This window comes from Ochotona princeps, chromosome 3 (genome assembly GCF_030435755.1).
Source record: "Ochotona princeps isolate mOchPri1 chromosome 3, mOchPri1.hap1, whole genome shotgun sequence".
Classification (NCBI taxonomy): Eukaryota; Metazoa; Chordata; class Mammalia; order Lagomorpha; family Ochotonidae; genus Ochotona; species Ochotona princeps.
This window is the reverse complement of record NC_080834.1, coordinates 107,066,700-107,094,398: the sequence shown is the minus strand read 5'-3', so window position 1 is coordinate 107,094,398 and position 27,699 is coordinate 107,066,700. Positions and strand designations below refer to the sequence as shown.

Here is a 27,699-nt window from a genome sequence, read left to right as displayed (position 1 = left end):
AAATAGACTGGTTGCAAGCAAACATTCCTCAAGGTTGAATTAACTCCTCAGATTAATACACTGGTCTTCCTGATCTCCGCAGGCACCTCTGCTCCGCCTCGCCTCCCTCTACTGTTTTTGTACTTGACTGAAAGCTTTTTGTTTGTAATAATCTCAATAGAAAAATCTTTACCTGCAAATATAAGGTAGAATTTTCTTTTTTCACAGCTATAGGCTGTAGAATTGATTTCTCCAGATACCAATGGAGAACAGAAATTAGGTTAAGACCACACTGTTAATTCCAGATTCTAAGGAAACTGTCCCACGAGCCTGTTGCCACAGCCATGCCATCATCAGTGACACCTAAACAGCTGACACGGTTGTCATGACCAGCAAGGACACCTGAAAAAAAGTTGTGAAGAAAGTTAGCAGTTTTAGAAGTAAGTAAATGCATACATAAAAACTTAGAAGGCATTTAACTCGTAATGGAGTGCCCTGCGGCCTCAGATGTGTGGACTGAGCATATATGTAAAAGGTAGCCTTTTGTATTACTTGAATTTCTGATCCATAGCACTTTGCATTTGATTTTTGAAAAATCGCTTCAAAATTAAGCTCCTTTATATGAGAACGGATGCTGATGTTTACTCTGCATCTCTGTAAGTTCATGGCACTGCAGATTTTCCTACTGACCCAGGCTGGCTTCAACAAAAACAAAACATTGAATGAATGTCACTGATGTTGCCTTACATAAGCAATTTCAAAATTACTGTCATTTATTTTCTTCTGCTAACTTCCACCACTGGAATGCTGTTGCTTATAATTTCTTGAAGCCATCAAATTAATCTGGTTTTAATTTCTTTTGCATATTAAAGTTAAGCCCGGGGTGGGAGGCAGCATTGTGCAGCAGGGTTAAGCCACTGCCTGTGAAGGCAGCATCCCATTTGAGCGGTGGTTTGTGTCTGAGTCCTGGGAAGGCAGATGGCCTGAGCGCCTAGGCCACTGAGGTCCATGGGGGAGACCAGCATGAACTTCCTGGCTGCTGGCTGTAACCATTTGGCGAGTGAACCAATAGATGGAAGGCTTTTTTCTCTATAACTGCCTGTCAAGTACGTAAATAATTTTTTTTTAATAAAGTGAGAGGCCAGCACCACAGCTCAACAAGCTAATTCTCTGCCTGCAAGCATCGGCTTGGGATCAGCTCTGTTTGGGTACCAGTTCATATCCAGCTGCTCTGCTTGCAGCCGAACTTTGTTTTGGGCCTGGGAAAGCAGCAGAGAATGGCCCAAATCCTCAGGCCACTGTACCCATATGGGAGACACAGAAGCAACTGGCTCCCGGCTTCTGACCAGCCCAGCTTGGGCCATTTGGGGAGTAAATCAGGAGATGGAAGAAATCTTTGTGACTTTTCCATCTGTTCATGTGCCTTTCACAAATGAAAACGAATCGAATAATAATAAAAAAGTTAAACCTGATAGCCTGATCACCACAGAGGAGCAAATTAAATATTCTCAATAATGCGGAGAAATGTCTAATTTTTAGTAAGAATTTGTAAGCCAGGCAAAGTTTCCTCCACTGGTTCACTTGGCAAATGCCCAACGCAACTGGCTTGGCCAGGCTAGCCTCAGCAGACAGGAACTCAATCAGATCTCCCACAAGGCGGGCAGGGAGCCATCAGCTCCGGTGTCTTGGCGGGGCACACTGGCAGGAGGCTGGAACTGAGCTGAGGCTCTGACGTGGCAGTAGCATTTATAATTGGCTGAAGCCTGCACCCCTCTTTTAAAACAATCTGCTTTTCAGCATATCATTTTCATTCACTGTCAGTAGCAGAAGGTTATCTTTTTCAATTAAGTAATACTTCTAGTATGACAATGTTTGGCAATGAGCAAACTAATCATTCTGGGATGAAATAAATTAACACTATATTTAAATATTTCAAGTCATATCTGGCACCATAGCCTAGCAGTTAAAGTCCTTGCCTAGCATGCACTGGGATCCCCTATGGGCACCGGTTCCCCTGCTTCCCACTCAGCTGCTTGTGGCCTGGAAGAGCAGTCAAGGACGGCCTCAAAGCCTTGGGACCCTCCACCCACATGGGAGACCTGGAAGAAGCTCCTGGCTCCTGGTTTCGGATCTGCTCAGCTCTGGCCAATGAGAACACTTAGGGAATAACCCAGCAGATGGAAGATCTTCCTCTCTGTCTCTCCTCCTCTCTATATAGCTGACTTTCCAATTAAAAAAAAAATCTTTAAATAAATAAATAAATACTTCAAGTGATCCTGGAGAACAGAATGAACGAACAGCCCAGAAATCAGGATTCCACTTCAAGGCAGAAGTTCTAGTTGAGCCAGACAAACTAGTTATATAAGCAAAAGCAAACTCAACCTCAAGTATGAGGCTACTGCAAAAGTTGGTGGAAAAAGGAACTAAAAGGTAAGTTTAGGGGTCCAGATTTATATTGCTAGAACTAAGATACAGATAAGGCAAAGTAAGATTTCACTAGACTACTGAAGAATCACTAAGACTTCCTGCAGGAGCTTTCCCTGGTCCTTGTCTGCCTCCAACTTTGGGTCCCCACCCCCTCTCGTAATAACCATCATCAGGAGCGCTCCAGGAACTCCTCAAAACAAACAAACAAACAAAATTAGAATAGACAGACAGAGAACAACAAGGAAAGCTTAGAAACAGACAGGAAACGGTCAGCGGGGATGCACTTATACCTCACTGGGTGGGACACAAAGATTAGTTACTCCTCACTGGGGTATGGAAGATTTCTCTGCACACCCCTCCTAAACATGCTCTCCTAAACTGTTGACATATATCCTGTTAGAATTATAGCGTTAGACCACCTGAAAAACAGCCAGGTTCAGCGAAAACATGCTTCAATGCTATAAACTGCTAAATACTAAAATTAAAATAGGCATGAGACAGCTGAATAGCAATCTAAGCCATTTTAAGGTGTATAGAACACGGTTGAATATAAATCAAAATTGAAATGTCTATGCAGAAGTCACAGGTTGTGGTTGAGAACCTGCATTTTCCTATTAACATACTGGTTAATCAATACCACGTCAATTAATGCCACAATGTTGTAAATGGTTGGAAATATTATGTTGGGGTTTTTAATTGATTGGGATGATACTCTGCTGGCTCTACCTTCAGACCAGAGATGGTCTCACCAAGAAACCACTGAACTTACCAGGACAATAAGATGCTGGACTTTATGCTTAGTAAATATCTCCAATGAAAGAATGTCAACTGAATTTGAACTATGGAAATGCAACAAGGTGGAGCAATCTGCCGTGGGGGGAGGGTGTGGGAAGGGGCGGGGGGAATCCCAGTGCATAAAAAATGTATCACATGATGCAATGTAATTAATTTTAAAAAATGAAATGCAATAAAAATATGTTAAAAAAAAAAAAGACTTCCTGAAGGAGAGGTGGTCTTGTGGCACAGCACGTAAAGCCACTGCGGTGGTGCTGGCATCCTGTATGACTGCTCATTCACGGTGTTTGGGATTCGGTCACCCAGATCCAAGACCTGCAGGAAGCTCCTAGCTTCAGCCTGGCCCAGTCCTGTGTGCTGCAGCCACCTCGCCTTCGCTAACTCTACCTTTCCAATAAAAGTTTTTAAAAATCTTTCTTAAAAAAGGCCCTCAAATACAAACAGATCCACTCTGAGACATTATCAACACTGGCAGAACTACATTAAAAAAGTATAAACCAAAAAAAAAAAATTCCATTTTAGGATTGCAGCATCGTAGACTTGTACAACAGGATTAGTCACAGATTACTTAATTGCTCAGCAGTGAATACATCTTGTGCCATAATTATGTAAACACTGAATATTATTCTAAAAACATATACTGTATAGGGAAAAGTGGGAGGATGAAGAGAGACAGCTGTAGTGAGAGCAGAGATGCTAACACCAGATGCTCATTGCCTGTGACCAACAACAGATCTGCTCAGAGCCAAAACACAGCAATGCTGCCTCCCTGAGAGGATGGGGAGAACGCAGGGCTTGTGGCTCCGGGCTGCTGCGGCCGGAAACAAGCCATCGAGAACTAGCCCAGTGCTCTGGTACCATTCTAAGTAGATCTTTTGCAAACAACTGATTTTAAAGGCCGAGTTACAGAGAAGAGTCAGAGAATCTCTGGCTCAGTGCTCCACTCCCAGATGGCTGCAACGGCCACAGCTGAGCCGATCAGGAGCCAGGAGCTTCCTCTGGGCTCCCTTGTGGGTGCAAGGACATAAGGACTGGAGCCAAGCCCGGCCATCCAGGAGGCTGGATCACCAAGTGGAACAACTGGGCTCAAACTGGCACCTACCTGGGATGCTGGTGCCATCGAAGGGAAGCTAACCTACTACGCCTTGGTGCCAGCCCTAGTAGAACTGAGTTTTTGAGAAAAAATTTAAATCACTCCACTGCATAGATTTTCAATGACAGACATCTTCATATGGCTTGATGGATGCTTGACTATTTTAGAACCTGAGAAGACAGTAAGGCTAAGGGGCCTTGTCCCGAATGGACTGCTCCAGAAGGAAGACAATTACAGCGGCAGGTAACGATGTTTTCCTTCTGGTTATAAGAAGATTTAACTAGTGGTTAAATCTTCACCTTTGACATGTCAGAACCTCATATAAGTGCTGGTTCACACCATGGTTGCTCCACTTCCCATCCAGCTCCATGTTTGTAGCCTGGAAAAGCAGTCGAGGATGGCCCAGAGCCTTAGGACCCTGCTCCCGCGTGGGAGACCTGAAAGAAGCTCCTGGCTCCTGGTTACAGATCAGCTCAGCCCCAACTGTTGTGGGGAGTAAACCAACGGATGGGAGATCTTTCTCTGCCTTTCCAATAAAAATAAATCAATCTTAAAACTTTTTTTTAATTAAGAAAGAATATTGTGGTTTGTAAAATAACATACTGAATCAGTCACAATTCTTTTTTTTTTATAAGCAAACCTTACCAAACAAAATATTAGTGAACTGACAGTAAACATTTCTCTTCAGAAAACAGAAGTGTGGCTTATGGGCCGTGACTGTACTCAAAGGGCAACCCCATGGGTGTAACTGCCAGTGCTTTAACCATTTTCCACAGCGCACAACACCCCCAAAGACCTGGGAGACAGCCGGGGTGACCTTGTGTCCTGAAAACCAGAACCCAGTGTGGGCCTATGTACTAACCTGCACGGTCTCCTTTTAGCGTGTCCCACACATTACAGTTGAAGTCATCATAGCCCGCTAACAGGAGTCGCCCACTTTTTGAGAAAGCCACGGAAGTGATTCCACAGATGATGTTGTCATGAGAATACAGTAACAGCTCTTGATCGGCACGGAGGTCAAAGAGTCGGCAGGTGGCGTCATCAGAGCCAGTGGCAAAGGCATACCCATTTGGAAAAAACTAGAAGAGAAAATCAATACACATTTATCTCCACTATGTATACAAAAACCGTGGCAGGTAGTAAGACACCAAGTGCTATGGTAAGAAGGGTCTAGAGTTGAGTTCCGGCTTAGCTACTTACCACGTTAGGCACTGAAGACTACTAACTCATCTGGACCTTAGCCTCAGAATGTTGCTTAGCACTGAATGAAAACCAAACATACGAAACACACAGCAAGTATTCAATAAACACTGACTTTGGTCCTCCATGTCTTTTAAACATTTATTTCTTTTTATTGGAAAGGCAGATTTACAGAGAGAAGGAAAGACAGAGATCTTCCGTCCACAAGGCTCATTCCCCATGTGGCTACAATGGCCACAACTGTGCCAATCTGAAGCCAGGAACCCAGAGCCTCCTCCGGATCTCCCACGTGGGTGCAAGGTCCCAAGGCTTTGGGCCGTCCTCGACTGCTTTCCCAGGCCACAAGCAGGGAGCTGGATGGGAATTGGAGCAGCCAGGACAGAAACTGGTGTCCACATGGGATCCCAGCGCATGCAAGGGGAGGATCAGCCAATTGAATCATCACACCAACTCTCCCTTTTCCCCTGTTTTTATTTAAAGTCCACATTTTATCAAAAATTAACGGGTGGGTGGGTGTTTGGCGTAGTGGTCACAATGCCACTTGGGACGCTCATATGCCATATCCAACTGCCGGAGCTTGGGTGCCCAGCCTGACTGCCGACTCCAGCCTGTCGCTACGGGACACTCTGAGGCGGCAGGATGCGTCTCAAGTGTCTGCATCCCCCCTACCCATGTGGGAGACCCCAGGCTGTGTTCCTGGCTCCTGGCTCCAGTCTGGCTCAATACTAACTGTACACACATGAGTGAAACCGTGCATGGTAGAGCTGTTGGTCCCTTTCTGCTTTCCTTTTCTTCAAATCAGTAAGACAATAATCATAAAAAAAATTTTAAGCCAAGGGGATCACATTGTAGTACAGCAAGTTAAGACTCCCCTTGCGACGCCAGCAACCTATTTGAGCACCAGTTCAAGTCCTGTTTCTCTATTTCCAATCGAGCCCCCACTAACGCACCTGGGCAAACAGCAGAAGATGGCGCAGCAGTACAGGGCCCTGCCACTCACGAAAGACCCAGAATGAGTTCCAGGTTTCAGCCTGGCCCAGTTCTGACTGCTGAGGGAGTGAATTAGTTAAAGGACAGCCTCTTTCTGGTCTCTGAATTCTCCTTTCAAATAATCAAATCTTTTAGGGATATATTTATTTTTATTTGAAAGGCAGATTTACAGAGATTAGGAGCGGAAAAGAACGAAGGGTAGATGGAAAAGGATCTTCCCTCCGCCAGTTCACTCTCCGAATGGCCGCAATGGCCATAGTCGAGCCAATCTGAAGCCAGGAGCTTCTGCTAGGTACGGGGCCCCAAAGACTTGAGTCGTCCTCTGCTGCTTTCCCAGGCCTTAAGCAGGGAGCTGGGTGGGAAGTGGAGCAGCCAGGACACAGACATGCACCCCTATGGGATCCTGGTCTTGCAAGGTGAGGATTTATGTACTGAGTCATTGAGCCACTGAGCTAATAAGCTTTCTACCCCTGAATCCCACGAGACAAACCACAGCAACCCTTTTCTAGATAATGAAGCAAATTTCACTAAATCTGAAATCATTTAAGTGTTTTCCTCTAACTTCAACAGACTGAAGCAAAAACTCAATAAAATGCATATGACTTTATAAATCATGTCTGGTGCGGTAGCCTAGTGGCAAAAGTATCTCATGTCTACTCCAACAGCCCCCAGTGCAAGTCCCCAGACCCCAGAGATCATGAAAGAGACAGAAGCCACCAGCACCTCTGGCTCCACAAAAGTGCAAGAATTCCACTGGAGGCTCTGGCTCCGCACAGACAGAACGGACTGCAGTGAGTTTTAAGTAGCAGCTTATGCACCGGTATCCCATTTGAGCACAAGTTCGAATCCCACCTCCTCCAATTCTAATCCAGCCTGCTGAAACTGCACTTAGGGAAGCAGATAACGGCCCAAGTACTTGGGCTACTACTGCCCACAATGGAGAGTCGGATGGAGCTCTGGCTCTTGGCTTGGGCCTGGCTCAGCCCTGGCCACTGTCACCACTTGGGGAGTCAAACAGTGGACAGCAGCGGGCACTCTCTTCCACTCTAACTTGCTTTTCCAATAAATACATGCATCTTAAAAAGAAACATACAATCAAAGCTCTATCAGAAGAAATGGATGCCAAGTGACAGTCTACATCCCCAGAGGCAGTGCAGCTGGCAGTGAGGAGCAGCCCCCTCCCGCTGCCCAACCTTGCAGATACGAAAGAAAAGAAAAAGTTGGAAACACTTGCCCCACACCTTCTTTCCTACACACCATGGCCCTTCCTACCCTAATCAGGAGCCCACAAGAGTACACAGCCTTCTCGACGGTGTGAACATCAAAAATAAAATTTAGAACAAAAACAAAAAAATAAAAAGAAATGGATTACCTCAACAGCCCTGTGTTTACTAAGACACGAAATGTGAAATTGTTCCCCTCAAAGAAAACTCCATAGCCAGATAGCATTGCAGGTACGCAGAATAAAATATTTAAAGAAGAAATACTACTAATTACACACAAAATCTTCCAGAAAAATAGAGAGATAACAACTCTTTTAAATGATACCAGAGCCAGATAAAACATTTCAAGATTTAAAAGAAATGGAACAACCTTCATGGCTATACATGTAGAGCTTGTCAAATAATCTTAGCAGATCAAATCCACACAGGATGGTTTTAAAGGGTCATGGAGAAATGGATTCAACAGATACATTTTTAGGGCTGGGACTGTGGTGCAGTAGGCTAACCTGCTGCTCCGCATGCTGCCGTTTACATAGGAGAGTTGATCTGAGTCCTGGCTGCTCTGCTTACAAACCCAGCTCCTTCCCACAGCACCTGGGAACGCAGTGGTAGTTGCGCCCCTGCTGTCCCAGGGGAGACCTGGACGTGGGTCCCAGCTGCTGTGGCCGCTTGGACAGTGAACCAGCAAGTGGAAAATCTCTCCCTCCCTCATCTGACTTACAAATAAACAATTCTATACAAAGAGGAGGCAGAGGAGTTTGACATTTATCATTTTAATAGGCTGAAAAACAACAGCCACATAATCATCTCAATAAGTGCAGAAAAGAAGCCTTTGCTAAAACCAAACACCCATGGTCAATTTAAAAAAACTTAGGAAAATTAAATCCAACATCTTGACCTAAAATAAACAGACTCCTGCTACTTCTCCTCAGAAAAACCTTATAAAATCAGGCATATCAGAATATCCATAATCTGATTAACATGATGGGATGAAGGATGGCAAGTGTGAGGCTTATTTGCTATAAAATGCTATTATTTTACACAAGCTGGTTTAAGGGGAAGGATATAAGGGTAAATTGTAAAGGTGACTGTATTCCTGGAAGTCTGGAATCTCCAAAGAGACACCTGCTTCCTGTTACAAGCGAAGCTCCTGTTTCCTGAAAGACCAGGAGGCAGGCAGGAGACCCGGATAACCTTGGAGTTTCTGGATTGACGGGAAAGACAGCTACTTTCGAGGCATGCTGTTTGATTACTGTCTGCATTGAAGTGATATGATCAGGACCCCTAAGCCTATACGCTGTAAATTCCTGTCGCATGCTTTCTGTTTTGTGTCACTGTTAGCCCCTAATCATGTACTTGCTCATTGTCACACAGCTTTTGATTCTCTTACTGTAAAAATCTCACGATTATTCATAAGCTCTTGCTTATGGCAAGAGGTTGCCCCTCGGACTAGACATTAAACTCATCTCACTCACCTTGGAGTCTCGCTCGGATTCATTGAACCCCAACAGAAGGGGCTTATGGAAATGATAGCAAGGCATTTAACTTCTGATTTTATCTATAAAATGTATACAAGTGATTTTAATATGTGCATGGTAAGAAAAAAAACTTTCAAATTGTTTCTGTAAAACTACCTTTCATCTTATGGCACCAGCATCCCATATAGGCACTGGTTCATGTTCTGGCTGTTCTACTTCCAAACCAGCTCCCTGCTTGTGGTTTGGGCAAGCAGTGGAGGATGGCCCATGGGACCCTACACCCACATGGCAGACCCAGAAGAAGCTCTTGGCTCGATTTTGGATTGGGTCAGTTCCAACCATTGTGGCCACTTGGGGAGTGAAGCAGTGGGTGAAAGATTCTCTCTCTCTCTCTCTGTCTCTGCTTCTCTTCGTAAATCTACTTCTTCAGTACAAGCAAATAAGTCTTACAAAAATCTTCTTATAAAACTAGAATGCGTCTTGTATACCTAGCTACTGGCTATTACAGTACTTTTATTTTTTAATTAAGATTTATTTATTATTATTGCAAAGTCAGATATACAGAGAGGAGGAGAGGCAGTGAAGAAGATCTTCCATCTGATGATTCACTTCCCAAGTGACCGCAACGGCCAGTGCTGCGCCCATCTGAAGCCAGGAGCCAGGAACTTCCTCCAGGTCTCCCACGCAGGTGCAGGGTCCCAAGGCTTTGGGCCGTCCTCGACTGCCTTCCCAGGCCACAAGCAGGGAGCTGGATGGGAAGTGGGACTGCCGGGATTAGAACTGGCATTCATATGGGATCCCAGTGCATTCAAGGGGAGGACTTTAGCCACTAGGTCACCGCGCTGTTCCCCACTACAGTACTAGTTAAAGTTCAGTCATATCTGTGTAAATATCCTGGGCACATATTGACACAGAGCATTTATCCAACTCACACTCTCCCTACCTCCTCCTAACTCTCCTTCCCTCAGTTCTGACCATGTTGCAACTATCGGGATTGCTGTTAAGAATGCTATTTTGGTGGGCCCGGCGGCATGGCCTAGCGGCTAAAGTCCTCGCCTTGAAGGCCCGGGATCCCATTTGGGCGCCGGTTCTGATCCCGGCAGCTCCACTTCCCATCCAGCTCCCTGCTTGTGGCCTGGGAAAGCAGTCGAGGACGGCCCAAAGCTTTGGGACCCTGCACCCACGTGGGAGACCTGGAAGAGGTTCCTGGTTCCCGGATCGAATTGGCTTAGCACCGGCCCATTACAGCTCACTTGGGGAGTGAAACATCGGATGGAAGATCTTCCTCTGTCTCTCCTCCTCTCTGTATATCCGGCTTTCCAATAATAATAAAATCTTTAAAAAAAAAAAAAAAAAAAAAAAAAGAATGCTATTTTGGGGCCTGGTGGCCCAAGCAGCTGAAGTCCTCGCCTTGAATGCGCTGGGATCTCCTATGGGCGCCGGTTCTAATCCTTCCCATCTAGCTAATACTTCCCATCCAGCTCCCTGCTTGTGGCCTGGTATAGCAGTCGAGGACCCTGCACCCACGGGGGGTAGACCCGGAAGAGGTTCCTGGTTCCCGGCTTCAGATCGGCGCAGTACCGACCATTGCTGTCAATTGGGGAGTGAAATATTGGACGGAAGATCTTCCTCTCTGTCTCTCCTCCTCTCTGTATATCTGACTTTGTAATAAAATAAATAAATCTTTAAAAAAAAAAGAATGCTATTTTGGTTTCATCCTAACTTATAAATCATCTAGCTAGTTCATCCTCATATACATTCAGTGCTTTTATATTCAATTTGTTTACTTTCACTTTACTTGAAATACAAAGAGATGTGGGTCTTACATCTGCTGGCTCACTCCCCAAATACCTGCAACAGCCAAGGTGGGGCTGGGCCCACGTCAGCAGCCAGGAACTCAGCCTGGGTCTGCCACGGGGGTAGCAGGAACCAGTGACCTCAGTGATCCCAGTCACCACTGGCTGACGCCCAGGCTGCACATGAGCAGGAAGCTGGATGGTGGCAGAGCTGGGACTGGAATCAGGCATTCTCAGATGGCCCCTGGCTGTTCTCTGTGGCATCTTCACTGCTGTGCCAAAGGCTGGCTCCATACACAGTACTTCTTGTCTGGCAGAATTTACTTGCGGTGATCTGTTGGGTTCTGCTGTGATGCGAACTAGCTTGTAACGAATGTGCAGCACTTACCGAGCACCGCCACAGTTTCATTAAGTCTTCTCATTACCTTATGCATAAAGGTGGTAGTACCTCATTTTACAAACTGAGGAACGTGAGGCTGACAAAGGTTAGTAAGTAGCTTATGAGCCCGCTCCCACAGCTGGCTTTGCTAGAAGCCACACTCTTGACACCACTCTGCTGCCTTTTTCTTCCTTAGCATTGTTCCCTTTACCTTGAAGGATAGGACTTTTTTTCTCTTCCGAATACACAAGTGTGGCCATCCCTGATCTGCCTATTTGCTCAAGACGATCTATCCCTTTTTCTCTGGGGAATAAAAAAAAAACAAACTAGCTAGAAATAAAGACCTAGAATCATAGAGTAATCAAAGCTTGAAAGGCGGGGGTGGGGGGCGGAAACCAATTCCTTACCATTTGGTAGTCAAGGTTGAAGTAGTACATAGTTAATAAGAACTCTAAAGTGCACTTTGCTGCTACCATCATGCCACAGAGCACAACACTTGCAAATTCAAAATACACTTTCTTCAGAAACGCTGTTCACTTACACTGACAGCGTTAATGTCGGAGACGTGCCCTGTGAATGACTGCCTGCACATGCCGTCACGGATATCCCATAATTTGGAAGATGCATCGCAAGCACCAGACACAAAAGTCCTCATGTCGGGACCAAGGGAAAGACTCATCACGTCTCCCGAGTGCCCGGTGAACGTGGTGGTCTGCTGGGCCGTTTCGATGTCCCACAGTGCACTGTAATCAAAAGTAAATAAAAACAATCAGGGACGATCAGCTCCTCTGCCTTCAGGTCCTATTAGGACTCTTCTCTCCCCCACAGACCTCTGCGATCAACTCACCAAGTTGTGTCTCCTGAACTTGTGACAATTTGGCTGTCATCTAAAAAACGACAGCAGGACAGGTAGCCTGCAGAAGCGAGAGGAACAAGCTTTAAGTTATCATTGATCAAGTAACTCCAAACAGTAACACATCTGGTTATAAACATTATATCAGTATGATGTTTTAATTAGTGGGTCTTCAAATATATTTAATCAATAAACCCTTTTCAGGAAGTTAATACAGCAATGACATTGTCCTGTGCTGGTCTCTGCCATCAGACAATTACATAGAGACCCCTTCCCAGAAGTCACTGTGATCCATGGACAACTATGTTCAGATCCTGGAGAAAGACTAAAAATAACAGTGAGAAAGAAGACTAGCAAGGAAGGCTTTATGAAAGATGTGGCTTTTTTAATGAACAATTTTATTTTATTTTGTTCTATGATACAGTTCCGTAGGCTCTGGGGTTGCCCGTGCCCTTCCCCAAGGTCCTTCCCCAACCCCCTGCCAGTGGAAAGATGTGGCGTTTCAAATGACAGAAATCCATCCAAGAAATTTTTGGAAAAGCCTGGTTAAACAGTACTGCCACAAATTTATGAGCGGAAATCAGATGAATGGCAATGAACTCCCCTCAGTAACACTGCTAACCAAAAGCCACGCCGTGGAAGAGGGCTGAGTACACTGGCAAGGAAAGCCAGCAAGTCTTGTGAGGTGAAAAACACTTCATTAATATCTTAAATTGAATGCTTCCAATTATGTAACGGAACACAGATGCCACAACCTCCTACTACATAGTAGCAGAAGATAAAATCATATTGCTGGGCCTGGCGCAGTAGCCTAGTGGCTAAAGTTTTCCCTTTGCATGTGTTGGGAACCCATATGGGCAGTTCATATCTCAGCTGCTCCCCTTCCCATCCAGCTCCCTGCTGTGACCTGGGAAAGCAGTCGAGGACGGCCCAAAGCCTTGGGACCCTGCACCCATGTGGGAGACCCAGAAGAAGCTCTGGGTTCTGGCTTTGGATCAACTCAGCTCCGGGTGCTGCAGCCACTTGGGGAGTGAACCAGTGGAATGAAGAGCTTTCTGTCTCTACTCTCTGTTCATTTGCCTTTCCAATAAAAATAATAACTAAACCTTAAAAAATCATATTTGCTTTTTGTACATTTTACTATTCAGGTTTCTTTCTTTTTTGCAATTCTACTTTTTTTTTTTCTTCACAAAAACAACACAACTATTTAAGAAACATTAAAAAATTTACGGGGGTCCAGAGCAATAGCATAGTGGCTGGAGTCCTCACCTTGCACACGCCCTGGGATCCCATATGGGCACTGGTTCTAATTCTGGCAGCCCCACTTTCCATCCAGCTCCCTGCTTGTGGCCTGGGAAAGCAGTTGAGGATGGCCCAAAGCCTTGGGACCCTGCACCCGCGTAGGAGACCTGGAAGAGCTCCTGGCTCCTGGCTTCAGATCAGCTCAGCTGCAGCCGTTGTGGCCACTAGGAGGGTGAAACATCGGACAGAAGATCTTCCTCTCTGTCTCTCCTCTCTGTATATCTGCCTTTCCAATAAAAATAAATAAATCCTTGAAAAAAATTTACTGGAGAGGCAGCCAGAATCAACACAAGAGAAGAGTATAAGTGACCCCAGCTGTAGGCAACTGCCTAGGTTGCACTGTACCTAGGCAAGTGTCGCTGCTGGGAAAAGCAGCTAACAGCTGGCAGGCACTATAGTCACCTGTTCTACTTTTTTTTTTCCTTAAGATATGTGGGAGGCAGACACCAGCATGCCACCAGACAGGGTATGGACATCCACATGTTCATGGGCCCTGCTTAGGCAGACAGGGCCCCAGGCAGGGCACACAACTGAAAGACTGGACTTGGGGGTCTGCATGCCACCAGACAGGGTATGGACATCCACATGTTCATGGGCCCTGCTTAGGCAGACAGGGCCCCAGGCAGGGCACACAACTGAAAGACTGGACTTGGGGGTCTGCATGCTCGTGGGTATGGGGACTTGTGGCCTGCTCAGGGAAGCAGTTTTGAAGATGTGTGGGAAAGAGGACTGTGGAGGGAGAATGCTGACAGGTGAGCAGTGACTTCTGGGGGACTTCCACCAACCTGGCTCCTGTACCTGCAGGTAAACCAGGGAGCTGAGACTGGGTGGTTTAGAGGAGAGAACCAGAAGACCTTGGGAGCCAGACCAATACATTCCCCAACATGGAGACCTGAGCTGGGACTGAGACCACTGCCTACGGGCGCACAAGAAAGCCATGGCTGGGAGGCCTGCCTGCCAGGGCTTGACCAGAGTACCTGCCAGTGAGTGTTGGGGTAAGTATGGGTCATGACACTAACCAGCACAGGAGAGAGAAACGGGTTCTGGAAGCAGGTTCTGTGGGGGATCATGGGCTCACCCCTGTGGACTGTCTTATCAGCTTGTTCACTTGAGAGCTGGAGTGGTGATGGGCTGAGGTGGCTTGACTGTGGAACTCACCAATACTCATGGGTAGTGGGGTTGGGAACAGGCTGGTGTGGTCCAGGCTGTAGCACCCACAGCCTGGTGTGGGGTGTGGGGCAGGTCACAATATCCAAGAGCACACACAAAAGACAAGACTGGGAGGGAGCAGGCAGAATGTACCAGATAAGGGACTAGCACTGGCTGATGTGTATGAGATCTGGGTGTGGGAGTAGGCCTAGTGGGGGGCACTTTGGGAACTCCTCTGGCAGGTGGTCACTCCCACTGATGAGCATGAGTCAGGGCTGGGTGTTGGTCAGGCTGGGCAGGGATGCTACACTTGTTGGCAGGTGTGTGGGTTGGCTCTATAATGGGTCGGGCCTGACATAGACAGGTCATACCACAGCACACTGGCATACATGGGAGACAGGCTAGGGTGTGGGCCATGCTGTCCTAGGCTAGGGTGCAGGCCATGCTATCCTAGGCTAGGCTATCATAGTTGTTTTTCATGAAAGCCAGGGATGGGAGCAGACTGAGCAGGGTTAAGCTGCAGCACCTACCAGTGGGGACTTAGGACTGGAGGCAGGCCAGACCGCAGTATCTGACGGCAAAGGCCAAGCTGGCTGATGAGTTATGCCAAGCTGTGTCGGAGCAACCCCTGGCATGTCCAAGATCTGTGGCTGGGAGTGAGCTTGGTCGGGGAGCTAAGGGAATACCTCTGCTAGGCTGCAGCTCCCATTAGTGAGCGCAGCAGCTGAAATGGGGGCAGCGAACTGGGCTGAACATGGCTGCAGTATTGCTTGGCACAGGTGTGGACTTGGCCTGGGGTATGCCAATCTGGGCTAGGTTCCAGCACCCACTGGTATTCACGAGAGCCAGAGTGGGTGTAGGACAGGTTGGGCTAAGTCTCGGCACTTGCTGAACCATGTGAGAGCTGGGTCTGGGGGTGGACCCAGCTGGGTCGTAACACCCAACAGTAGGAGCTGGAATGTTTACAGGCCAGTTGGGCAAGGCCTTTGTTCCTGCCATGACAGGACGTGGAGCAAACCAGGTTGGGTCAAGGACCCACCATTGTGCACAAGAGATGGGAAGTGACCTAAGAGTTTGGGGAACTCCTCTGTCAGGATGTAGTCTTTGCAGGTGAGTGCAAGAACCAATCCAGGTTACAGACACCCACCCACATAGATGTAGGTCAGGTCTGGGGGCAGGCCAGGCTGGACCACTTCACAGTACCCACTGGCAGATGTGAGAACCCGGACAGCGTGCAGGATAGGCAGGGTTGGGCTGCAACACCAGCCAGTTCACATTAGGGCTGGGACTGGGGCTGGCTGGGTTGGACTAGGCTGTAGCACCCCCTAGCAAATGATGAGGTGAGGTGGGCCATGCCAGCCTGGGTCACAGCACCCACCAGCACATGCAACTGGTGGGGGGAGGGGTGGGTGGAGAGCCCAGCAGGAGGGTTATGGGGGGTTCCCCTTTTGGATTACTGCTCCTGCTGGTGAGTGTGAGAGACGGGACTGAGGGAAGACTAGGCTGGGCAGGGCTACAATACCTGTTTCCTGCATGTGAGCTGGATTGGGGAAGCCAGGCTGGGCTAACCAACTATATCTATTAGTGCATGCACAAACCAGAGTACGTGCAGGCTGGCTGGGCTTTGCCACAGCATCAGCTGGCAAGTGCTGAGACTGGGAGCAAATCCTGTCAAGCTAGACCGCAGAAGCACCTGGAGTGTGAAAGATCCAGGGCTGGGAGTGGGCCCAGTAGGGAAACCATGGACACCTCTCTGATGGGCTGCAACTCCCACTGGTGAGCATGAGAACCAGGGCTGAGGGCAGGCCGTAGAACCCCCTAGCAAGAGTGTGGGCTGCATAGTAGGGTTGGTTGGGTTGAGTTAGAATCCAATGCCCATTGATGTATACAAGAGCTAAATGGGATGTTTGCTGCAGAAACTGGCAAACACAGGAACCAGGGCTGGGGACAGTCCTAGTAGTTGTTACTGGGGATTGCTCCAACTAGGCTGCAGTTCCCACTAGGGGGCATGAGAGCCGAGTATGGTGAGCAGGATGAGGCTGGGCCATAGCATCCATTGATTTGTGTATGAGATGGGGCTGGGAACAAAACTGACCAGGTGACTGCAACCTCCAACGTGTGTATAGGCAGATGTGGGTGACAGACTAAGTTGAACCCTGCACTGGCTGGCACACACTGGGGTCACGCTGGGGTTACCTCTGGCAAGGTTTCTTCGCTGGACTGAGAACTCCAGCCACAATGAAAATCACAGGATCAGGTCTGACCATGAAGTGCATGTGTCAGAATGGTTCTCCACAGTTGCTGATGCCTGTGTTGTGGATGGCATGCCCAGATGCTCACGGGGCACACTGAGGCCTCCAGAGGACAGCTAGAACCATGGAGGGCAGAACAAATTGGACAGCTCTTCCGGACAAATATCTGAGCAAATGAAGCCTCTGAAGGTGGACTATGTCAGCCAATGGACCTCGGAAGGATTTCCTTAACCTTAGAGTGATGAAATCAATGCATCTCGGGACTATCAAAACCACTTAAGCAGTATCCTCAGAAAATGCTCCACCCTGGGGAGCTGGGAGGACATTGAGTGGCCCTTCCACATCCTTGGATACTGATGCAGTTGGGTTTCTGGGAGCAGCCCTCTTCCTTTCTCTCTCCAGCTCCCCCAGACAGCAGAGGGAAAAAGGAGACTGCACTTGCCTTATCCACTTTCCAGTATCCCTCAACCCTCCCCACCTAGCTGGTAGTCCACATGGGCACGCATCCCTCCCAAGCATACAAAAATCATCAAAAATAAAATGATTACTTTAAAAAAACCATAAGTAAGGTGAGTGAGAGAGTGAGATCCCATCCACTGACTGACTTTCAAATGTCCACCAGAGCCAGGCCTGGGCGGGGCTGAAGCAGGGTGCTGGAAACTCAATCCAAGTCGCCCACACGAAGCACAAGGATCCAATTACTGGAGCATGACTTTTGCTTCCTTCCAGGAGCTGAAGCTCAGGCTGAAACGCAGGAACTCCAATATGGGATGTGGGAATCTTAACTGCTAAACAGCCATTTGAATGATACAACTATTTTTGAAAGAGAAGTAAAATGATATTCAGCAAACACACGATTATAAAAAGTGATTGTCTCCCTTATTTATACTCATTTCTGTTCTCCCTCTGTTTATCGCCCAGGTGTGACCGGGGAGTGTAGGTGTCGCTCACTGTCCCTGATGAGTGCATTCTACGGCAGGACAGAGGAGTGAAAGGGAGAAACAAGACAGTGAGGCTCACCTGTGTGACCCGGCAACTCCCGGCTCACTCTCACGTTTCCCTCTCTGGTTTTCAAGTTATAGATGGAGCAGATGTTGTCCAGGCCGCCACAAGCCACATAATTACCAGAAGGCGCATACGCACAGGTCATTACCCAGGAGGACCGCAGAGGGATGGCGTGCATCTGCAGGACAAACGCCACACGCAAAGGGTTAGGATTAAGCAAAGAACAAAAGAATGGGCTTTGATTTTTTAAACTGTTTACAGGGAAGTAAATATTACTAAAAAACATAAGTACATCTGAAAAAAAGAAAAATGCCAAATACAACTATGAAGTGGCTTGAGAAAATCAGCCATGACAAACAGAACATAAGCTGCATCAGAATGCCCATGACTGGGGCCAGCACATTGGCTTAAATGTCTAATCCTCCGTCTCTGAGAATGACATCCCACATGGGCGGTGGTTTGTGTCCTGGCTGCTCCACCTCCCATCCAGCTCCCTGCTTGTGGCCTGGGAAAGCAGTTGAGGACGGCCCAAAGCCTTGGGACCCTGCACCCGTGTGGGAGTCCTGGAATCAGCTCAGCTCCAGCCATTGTGGCCATCTGGGGAGTGAACCAGCAGGTGGAAGATCTTTCTATCTCTCCTTCTCTGTAAATCGGCCTGTCCAATAAACAAATCTTCAAAAAATATAAATAAAAAATAAATATTTTCTAAATTATCAAACCATTTGGAACTACAAAATGGCCTTTCAGAAATAATTCTTTTAATAGAAGCAAGGACATAAAGATGTCTCAATGCTGATATAGCCATTTGGAAAATTAAGTGTCATGTGTTAAAGATTTTACTAAAATTCTGTGATATTTGCATTAGTGCTTGGAAGAAGAATTTCTTCCTTCAAACCACTGAACAATACACAAGGAGGGAACAAGCAACTTTCTCGGGTGATAAAATGATTCTCCCGGGAAGAGATGACACCACCACCCTATTTAGGCACATTCTGTAGGATCTCTCTCAAACACTGGTGGCAGTCTTGTACCGATCTGGTTGCCCCTGTCTGGTGGCCTGCTACCCTCACCCCCACCAGTTGCAGGTGGAAAACTGTAAGGTGGAGGGAATGCCAAGGCTGAACATCCTACAAGTCATCAGTATGCCTCCTGCTTACTCTGCACTCTCAATTCACCTCAAAGGGTAACTTTTAAAAGCACAAGTATTTTTGCTTTAGGAAAATACAGCTGGGGCATATTTAATGTTAATTCACAGTTTTTTTAAATTGTCATATCATCTAGCTTTAAAAAAATCTCCATCTTATTTCACAAATATGATTTGTATTTTATTATTTTTTAATTATCATTTTATTTTGATAATCTTTACATAGTTGATTAAGAGCACAAAGGGTCAAGAGCGACAGGAATGTGGGTAACACCACTGTTTCCACATTCTTTTTTTTTTCCTGTATCTGGAGTCAGGGGGAGATAAAAGGAGAAGTCCCACCCAGCCTTCCAGCCATCCCAGGGTCCTCAATGTGGGGCATGCTCTGAGGGCACTGCTCAAGTGGTACAAATACTATTTCTAAATATTTAGTAAAAATAATTGTATGTTTACATAGAGTATAAAGGTATTGGACTTAGGAAAGTATTCTCAAAGCTTTTTCTTTACACTCAACAATTTCAATCAGGGATTCCTTCCAGTGGACACATGGAGAGACTCCATCGTCTCGGCCACCAGAAGACCTCAGCCACTCATACCTGGCCTCTGATCTAGCATATGAACAGTCCAGAAATATAGCTCAGTGCTTGGAGTAGGCCGAGAAAGCTTCACATGAGCTGTGTAGTTCACCCACAATGAGAAATCAAGATCTCAAGAGCCTTGCGTTATCAGGAACTCAGAGTTTTTTCCTTTTATAATTTCCTTTATATGTAAAATGGTACTCTTTTCTTATATTTCAAGCATGAAATATAAGACTGAAACAAAACAATGTTCCCAAAGTTTGTGCTTGGAAATAGGAAAGGGCCAACTATTAAAAGTTAATACTAAGACTAAAGAAATGATACAGATGAAAATAAATGGAATGAATAAACTTAATCCTAGAAAGCAACTAACTCTGTCAGGATTAAAAGAATTGGTGGTCAGCAAACAAATACAAGAGTATGTAAAAGAATGATAAGAAATTTTACCTTATTTGTTGTATAGCTATCCCAGATAATTAATTTTCCATCTTGGGACGCACTGACTAGCAGCCTAGAAGAACAAACACAAAAATAATTTGATGCACAAAGGAAAAAAGTAGCTTGCTATGCACCACATTAAAATAGAACAGCTCAGAAAAGATACAATCTTTCTAATTTAAATCTTCATATCAAAAAGATTCTTTCAACTCCTAAAAATTATTGCTACCTGTCCAAATTTCTAACATATTCAAATTATAAAATAAAACAGCAATGACCAAAATGTCCCTGGCTATGCTCTAAATTTCTCATGGTGAAAAATTTTAGTTATTATTGAAGAGTATGGTGGATATTAGCAAACTAGTTTAATGATTTCCTGAAATTTCCTGACAATCCCATCTCGTTCAGTTGGCAGACATTAATGTCACAGGTTCAACTCAAGATACACACCTTCTCTTGAGCCTCTACCATCTGCTGGGACATTTATGCATATTTGTAAGAAATCAAGAAAGTTCAAACTACCAGAGGGTGACGATAACACTTAAAATTACATAGGAAACTTAGTAAGAGAGGAACAAGAATGCGTCATGAAAAAAACAGATTTCTGAGAGCTAAAAACAGTCTGTATTTGAGGAGAAGGGTGTAAGAATCATCAATGACAAGAGACAGAAAATGCAGCAGTTTCGGGAACTGAACCTATAGTGTTTCTAGAACTAAGAAAAGCAAGTTGAGAAAAGCAGGCTGGGTTTACACTTCAAAGCTTTGTTTATAGACTATGGTGTATCAACTATGACACAATTTATTAGTCACTGATCTGGCTTTTACAGTTTTATTTTTTATGATAGTTTAAAATCGTGTATCCTTAAAAAAAATGACTACCCTCTGCCTGCCTCCAGCACTGTTCCCTTCCCTCTAGGGAAACATTTCCCTGCTCTTCTGGAACAGTCACTGTTACTTTTACAAAAGGGAAGATCTGACTGCAGGGTAAGGGATAGGACTAAACACGCCTTCAAGATCAGCTGGTACCATCTGTGTATGCGTGGAGAAGAACAGAAAGCAATGGGCTGGCAATCAAAATGGGTGGGAAGACAAGATGAGAAGGTCTGGGTGATACTTTTGTTTCACTATGAGGATTAATAATCTTGAGAAATGTTTAAGGAAAGCAACAACCAAGGTCTCAAGTGATTCTGTTTTGAGCTAAAACTTTGCTATGTCAACAGGCAAGTTATTTTTATCTCAAAATTCTTCAGAGCCTTTAAAAAAAATTCTTTGGGGCCAGCACGATGGTGTAGCAAGCTAATTCTCTGTCTACAACATCAACATCCCACGTGGCTCTGCTTTGGTTTCCAGCTGCTCCACTTCTGCTCCAGCTCCATGCTCGGGGCCTCGGGAAGCAGCAGGCCTCGGGCACTTGCACCCGTGTGAGAGTCAAAGAAATCTCTTGGCTGCTGACTTCAGACCAGCCCAACTCTGGCTGTAGCAGCCGTTTAGGGAGGGAGTGAAACAGCAGATGGAATATCTGTCTGTCTCTGTAATTCTAACTTTCAAGTAAGATAAATATTTAAAAAGATGCTTTATGAAAAAGATGAAACATTCATCCTAACTTTATTATAGTTACTTAAAAAAAATTTATTCCTCCTTTAAGAGACGCTTGCATTTTGCACTGAGGTATTCTGTTTACATCTGAAAGCACCAAGTGAGGCTTCCATGAGGAGACAATGATGTACAACTCCTATCAAAAAAAATAAAATAATTGCTTGGTTTGAACATTGCCCCATAAGATGAACCAGATCAAAGGAATAGCCCAAACTGCAAGCAGACCTGCCTTTGCTAGACAGTCTGGAGAAAGTCCAGGCTGCACTGTGACCCCGGGAACACAGTCAGGAACACAGTCAGTCGTGGTGACCGCACTGTCCAGCTGCAGGTCAGGTGGCACCGTGCACGCACATGAGTGTCTGTACTCAGAGCACATGTGTCTATGGTTGGGCCTGGAGAAGTGAAAGCCACATGCGATGAAAATATCTTTGTTTCAAATAATTCCATCCTTTGTGGATTTAAGTAAGAAATGGCTTCAGCATATCCAGTAACTTATACATATGGTATACAATCAGTTTCTGCCTATTAACTAAAATTTCAGGTTTCTAATAAAATTGCTTTGGGTATTTTTACAAAGAGAGCACAAAACCATAAAACAAAAGAATCTTATAAAGTTTCTCCAGTTTGGGGTCTGGTGAGGCGGCTCAACAGACTCTCATATGGGCACAGGTTTGAGTGCCGGATGCTCCAAGTCCAACCCAGCTGTTAATGACCTGGTAAAGCAGCAGAGGATGGCCCAAGTCCTTGGCATTCTGAACCCATTTGGGAGACCTGAAAAAAGCTTCTGGCTTCTGGCTTCGGATCAGCTCAGCTGTGGCCTGTGGCCTCTGTGGCCTCTGTGGCCTGTGGCCTCTGTGGCCTGTGGCCTGTGGCCTCTGTGGCCTGTGGCCTCTGTGGCCACTTAGGGAGTGAAGCAGTGGAAGATATTTTTCTGTCTCTTTCCCTCTCTAAATCTGCATTTCCAATAAAAATCAGTAAATCTTCTTTTAAAATAAAAGTTTCTCCAGTTTATTCATTTTCCATATTAAAGATTTTAAAATCTCTAAAATGCAAATGAACACTTTAAAGTCACATGCTCATAGTGGCTGTGTTTTCTGCAAACACTGCATATAGTTTTCTTTTAAATAAATTCGTTTGGAAAGGCAAATGGTAATTCTCAATGAAAATAATTGTGCCAACAGTTTACAAATGACACGGACAAACCTCGAGTCGTATCCCCAGTGCATGGCATAGATCTTAGCCAGGTGACCCCTCAGGGTACGTCTTGTTCGCATCTGTATTCGGCCAACGGAGTCCATGTTTGATGTGATCTTTGGAAAGCAACCAAAATTAGCTTTTACCTTAGAAATAGTTCAAAAGATAAACTAGAAACACTAAGGGAATTTAAATAGTAGATATACAATAAATACACAGTAATTAAAGATATTGTAACAATTCTATAGAACATAGAATTAATACATTGCTCACAAAAAACTGATTAATTTACATTATGTGCTATTGTTTCTTACCTACAGTAGGTAACTTACAGAATAATTTTCCTGCCTTTAAGCTTTAGTAGAAAACCAGCCACAAACGAAAATTTAGTACTATATATTAAGATACTTCACAACTTTAACTGTCTATAAGAAAGTTTTATATTCATATAATATAAAATTCTTTGATGGAAATCATTAATATTAATTAGGCTAATGAAACTTTCCTAAGACGCCCTATAAGAAAAAATTTTACATATTTTATGGAATTTATTGTTTCACACATACTTTTAACACTTTTTTTAAATACATGCTCTGTGTAGCATACGACAAATCATAAGATGTTTTCATATACTTTATTATTGTTAAGTATTAATTAAAAGAATCTGAATGTACTTTATGTCAGTGTCCAGTTGCTTCATACAGCAAACACAAACACTTTACCTGCACCAACGTTGCATCGTTACACGCTTTCCTGGCATCCTGAAATAGAGCAAGCCGATTACAACAGCATGAGATCGGAACCTCCGGATAGGAGTAAACATTTTCTTCTCAAAATGTCAGCTTACAAATAAACACTTCACTACATCACACTTTGTTTTTCAATTTTTATCGAAATAAATTCCCATAAAATTGAAAGCATGTAAGTCAGTGCTTTTGAGTACATTTAAACTGTTGTGCATCTAATGTCATTATCTAACAAAAGCATTTTCCTTTTCCTGCTGTCGCTGCCGAGGTGAGCCCCAAGTGCACTCAAGATTCAGCTCCACAGGGCTGGCGCAGCAGCCTCGTGTATGTGCAGGGATCCCATACACTGGTTCGTATCCCAACTGCTCCACTTCCCTTCCAGCTTCCTCCTTGTGGCCTGGGAAAGCAGTAGAGGATGGCTCCAAGCCTTGGGACCTTGCTTGGGAGACTCAGAAGCTGCTCCTGGCTCCTGGGTTCAGATCGGCTCAGTTCCGGCCATTGTGGCCACTGGAGGAGGAAATCAGCAGTGGACAGAAGACCTTTCTGTCTGTCTCTCCCTCTCTGCAAATCTGACTGTCCAATAAAAATAAATAAATCTTAAAGATTTTTTGGCTTCACTTGTAGCCCGCCGTTATGGCTGAGGAAGGTATCGCTGCTGGAGGTGCAGTGGACAGGAACGCTGCTTTACAACAGGTACTGAAGACTGCCCTCATCCACCACGGCCTGACGCTAGGCATCCCTGGAGACCTAGAGCCTTGGACAAGTGCCATGCCCCCTTGGCCTGCCTGCATCCAACTGTGATGAGCCTCTCTGTGTCGAACTGGTGGAGCCCTGTGTGCTGAACACCAGATCAGCCTCCCTAAGGCTGACGACAACAAGAAACCTGGGGAATGGGCCCGGCGGCGTGGCCTACCGGCTAAAGTCCTCGCCTTGAAAGCCCCGGGATCCCATATGGGCGCCGGTTCTAATCCTGGCAGCTCCACTTCCCATCCAGCTCCCTGCTTGTGGCCTGGGAAAGCAGTCGAGGACGGCCCAATGCATTGGGACACTGCACCCGCGTGGGAGACCCGGAAGAGGTTCCAGGTTCCCGGCTTCGGATCGGCGCAGTACCGGCCCGTTGCGGCTCACTTGGGGAGTGAATCATCGGACGGAAGATCTTCCTCTCTGTCTCTCCTCTGTATATGTCTGGCTGTAATAAAATGAATAAATCTTTAAAAAAAAAAAAAAAAAAAAAAAAGAAACCTGGGGAATGACGGCTAGGCCTCTGTAAAATTGACTGAGAGGAAAGCCCCGTCAAGGCGCTGGCTGCAGCTGTGTAGTCATTAAGGACTATGGCAAAGAGTCTCCAGCCAAGGATTTCATCGAGGAATACTTCAAATGCAAGAAATGAACAGACAGATATTTGGCTAGCATACATACACACACACAATAAAACATTCCCACCACACCAAGAAATAAACTCAGCACACCACGGATTCCTGTTCTCTCCACCTCCCACTACTGCTGCCCCCTTAGTAATCACTGACTCATGTTCTTCCTCCATAGATCGGCTTTTTGTAAAGATGGAGTCCCACCATGCAGGTCCTTCCGTGATTGGTTCTTTCGCTAGGCACGTGTCAGGACCTCCTCATTCCTCTCTATGATGAATAATATTCCACTGTATGATACAGCACATTCTGTCTGTCCATGAAAGGAGATGGAGCTTTGTGTTATTTCCATTTTGGGCTATTATGAATAATGATGCTATGGACATCCATACACTGGCTTTTGTGTGTACACTTGTATTTTCAATTCTTTTGAGAGTCCAGGGTACTTAAAAAAGTTTGTGACAAAATGGAATTAAAAGTAAATTTTAAATCTGTAATTTTGGGACCAGCACGATAGCGTAGTGGTTAAAGTCCTCACCTTGAACGCACCATGATGCCATATGGGCGCCGGTTCTAATCCTAGTGCCCTACTTCCCATCCAGCTCCCTGCTTGTGGCCTGGGAAAGCAACAAAGGATGGCCCAAAACCTTGGGACCCTGCACTCGCATGGGAGACCTGGAGGAAGTTCCTGGCTCCTGGCTTTGGATTGGCACAGCACTGGCCGTTGCGTTCAATTGGGGAGTGAATCACCGGACAGAAGATCTTCCTCTCTGTCTCTCCTCCTCTCTGTATATCTGACTTTGTAATGAAAATAATAAATCAATCTTTAAAAAAAGAATACATAATTTTATAATACACACTTCCTGGAAGCATTTGAAAGACCCCTCACACACCTAGGAGTAGAACCTTTGGGTCCTGTGGCACCTCAATTGGTTCACAGCAGATCTACCATTTGACACTGCTGCGAACTAGATAACAGGGTTCCAGTTTATCTGCAGCCTCACCAATACCTGTTATGGTCTTATAAAATTATTACAACCACTGTTGTCGGAGCAGCATCTCATTACAGTTTTGACTTATATGCATTTCCTTAATGATTAAGTTAGACATATTTTCATGTGTCTATTGCAAGTGTTTCAAAATTCTTTACACCTAATCTTTTAATTCTGTTTTCCACAAACTTTTTGAAATAACATTCTATATGTATCTATACTGGAAGAGTATCTATGCAAAACCTATGGGAATATTTAAATTAAGCTTTCTTGCTCAGTTATAGGAGTTCTTTGTAAATACTACAAACTAGATCCTTCTTAGATGTGTGATTTGTAAATATTTTCTCTTGTTCTGTGAGCTGTTTTCATTTCTTGCTACTGTCTTTTGACACAGAAGTTCTGAATTATGGTGAAGTCCAATTTGTCTGTCTTCCCTTTGTTGTTTGTACTTTTGGCCATATTTACCTAAGCCAAGATCATGAAGAATTCCATCAAGGCTCACTCCTGAGAATCTCGCTCTTTAAAGTGTCCCACTTAGCACTATTCCCATCTGAACGTTGACCTCCTTGGAACCCTCGCAGTTTAAGTCTGGTTATGACTTTACTCCACCTGGAATCAACACTTTTCTGGTGAACTTTCTTCCCGAAGCCACTGCTTTTCCTGCCCCTTTCTTTCTTTCTTTTTTTTTCCTTGCATTCTCTCTACTCAGATTTTATTTTTTCTCTTAAGCAAGTTCTTTGGAAAGAGCTCTTGTGAGAGCATCCCACTGAAAAGGATCACAGCTGGCTTGGTTTTAGAGTCTCCCTGCCCGGTGCCCAGCTCCCTCGTGCATGCATACGAGCTATTTTAGCTTTCACTTCTCTCTGTACGAAGTAAACAGCTGCCAGGCCGCCATAACCAGTCTTCCTTGCACCTGCTCACTGAGAGGCTCCTCCCAGATGGAATGTCTTTGTCCTGTCACTCTCAGCACCTGCCTTCCTTAGTAGTGCTCAGTACCAACAGAGCCCGAGGAAGCTTCTGCTCTGTGGTGGCAGGGAAGGGCTGCCCGGACTGGCCCTTCCACACTGCTCTCTACTTCGCATGAGATTTACAGCTGCAGGCCACTTCCCCAGCACCTTCTCGCAGGCTGCTGCATCAGTGCACTTGGCAGCTCTTCCCCATCCTATTATGGTGCGAAGTTCTACACTACTTCATTCTGCTAGAGCTGTATCTCATCCTCATTACTGTTTTGACTTCCAAAGGCAAAAGATGTCAGAGTGTCCTGATTTTGTCACTAAATTTCAATGTTTCTGTAATCAAACATTTTAGAGATTCGTATGTTCCTAGTGTGACTGCCTGGTAATACTGCACCCAAAATCTATGGTTCTAGGGCAGCAAGGAGGGAAAGGAGTCCGTCTCACAGCTGCAATCACAGAGACTCCTGACTCCGCAGGAACACAAGAGCCCTTCACCCACACAGGAATGGGGCAGGAATGAGTTCTGGAGAGTTATATAGAAGCATGACAAAAACATATAAATTTTGGCTGGCCCTAAAAATGATTTTATATGCACACTGACAAACTAATGAGCAAATGTTGTACATGGCTGATAGTAAATACAAGTGTAAACACTGCAAAATGGAAACATTCTTACCTGGATCTGATTGCGCAGCTGTTCGGCCTCCTGCCTCAACTGCTCCAATTCACTCATCTTCCAATCTGTTACTTCAGCCACTACCAAATAA

General features: G+C 45.3%; 1 protein-coding gene and 1 pseudogene across 1 annotated transcript; one reads left to right on the top strand and one right to left on the bottom strand.

The window, feature by feature from the left end:
• Nucleotides 1-119: 119 nt before the first annotated feature.
• GNB4 (G protein subunit beta 4) lies at nt 120-27,699 on the bottom strand. Its single transcript, XM_058661069.1, has 9 exons — nt 27,609-27,699; nt 23,594-23,632; nt 22,881-22,987; nt 20,091-20,154; nt 17,937-18,099; nt 12,208-12,274; nt 11,902-12,103; nt 5,157-5,373; nt 120-381 (listed from the first exon to the last, which is right to left on the bottom strand). The coding sequence occupies exons 1-9, from the start codon at nt 27,663-27,665 to the stop codon at nt 275-277; spliced, it is 1,023 nt and encodes a 340-aa protein (XP_058517052.1). The 5' UTR covers nt 27,666-27,699; the 3' UTR covers nt 120-274.
• LOC101518720 (small ribosomal subunit protein eS12-like) lies at nt 24,251-25,007 on the top strand (annotated as a pseudogene).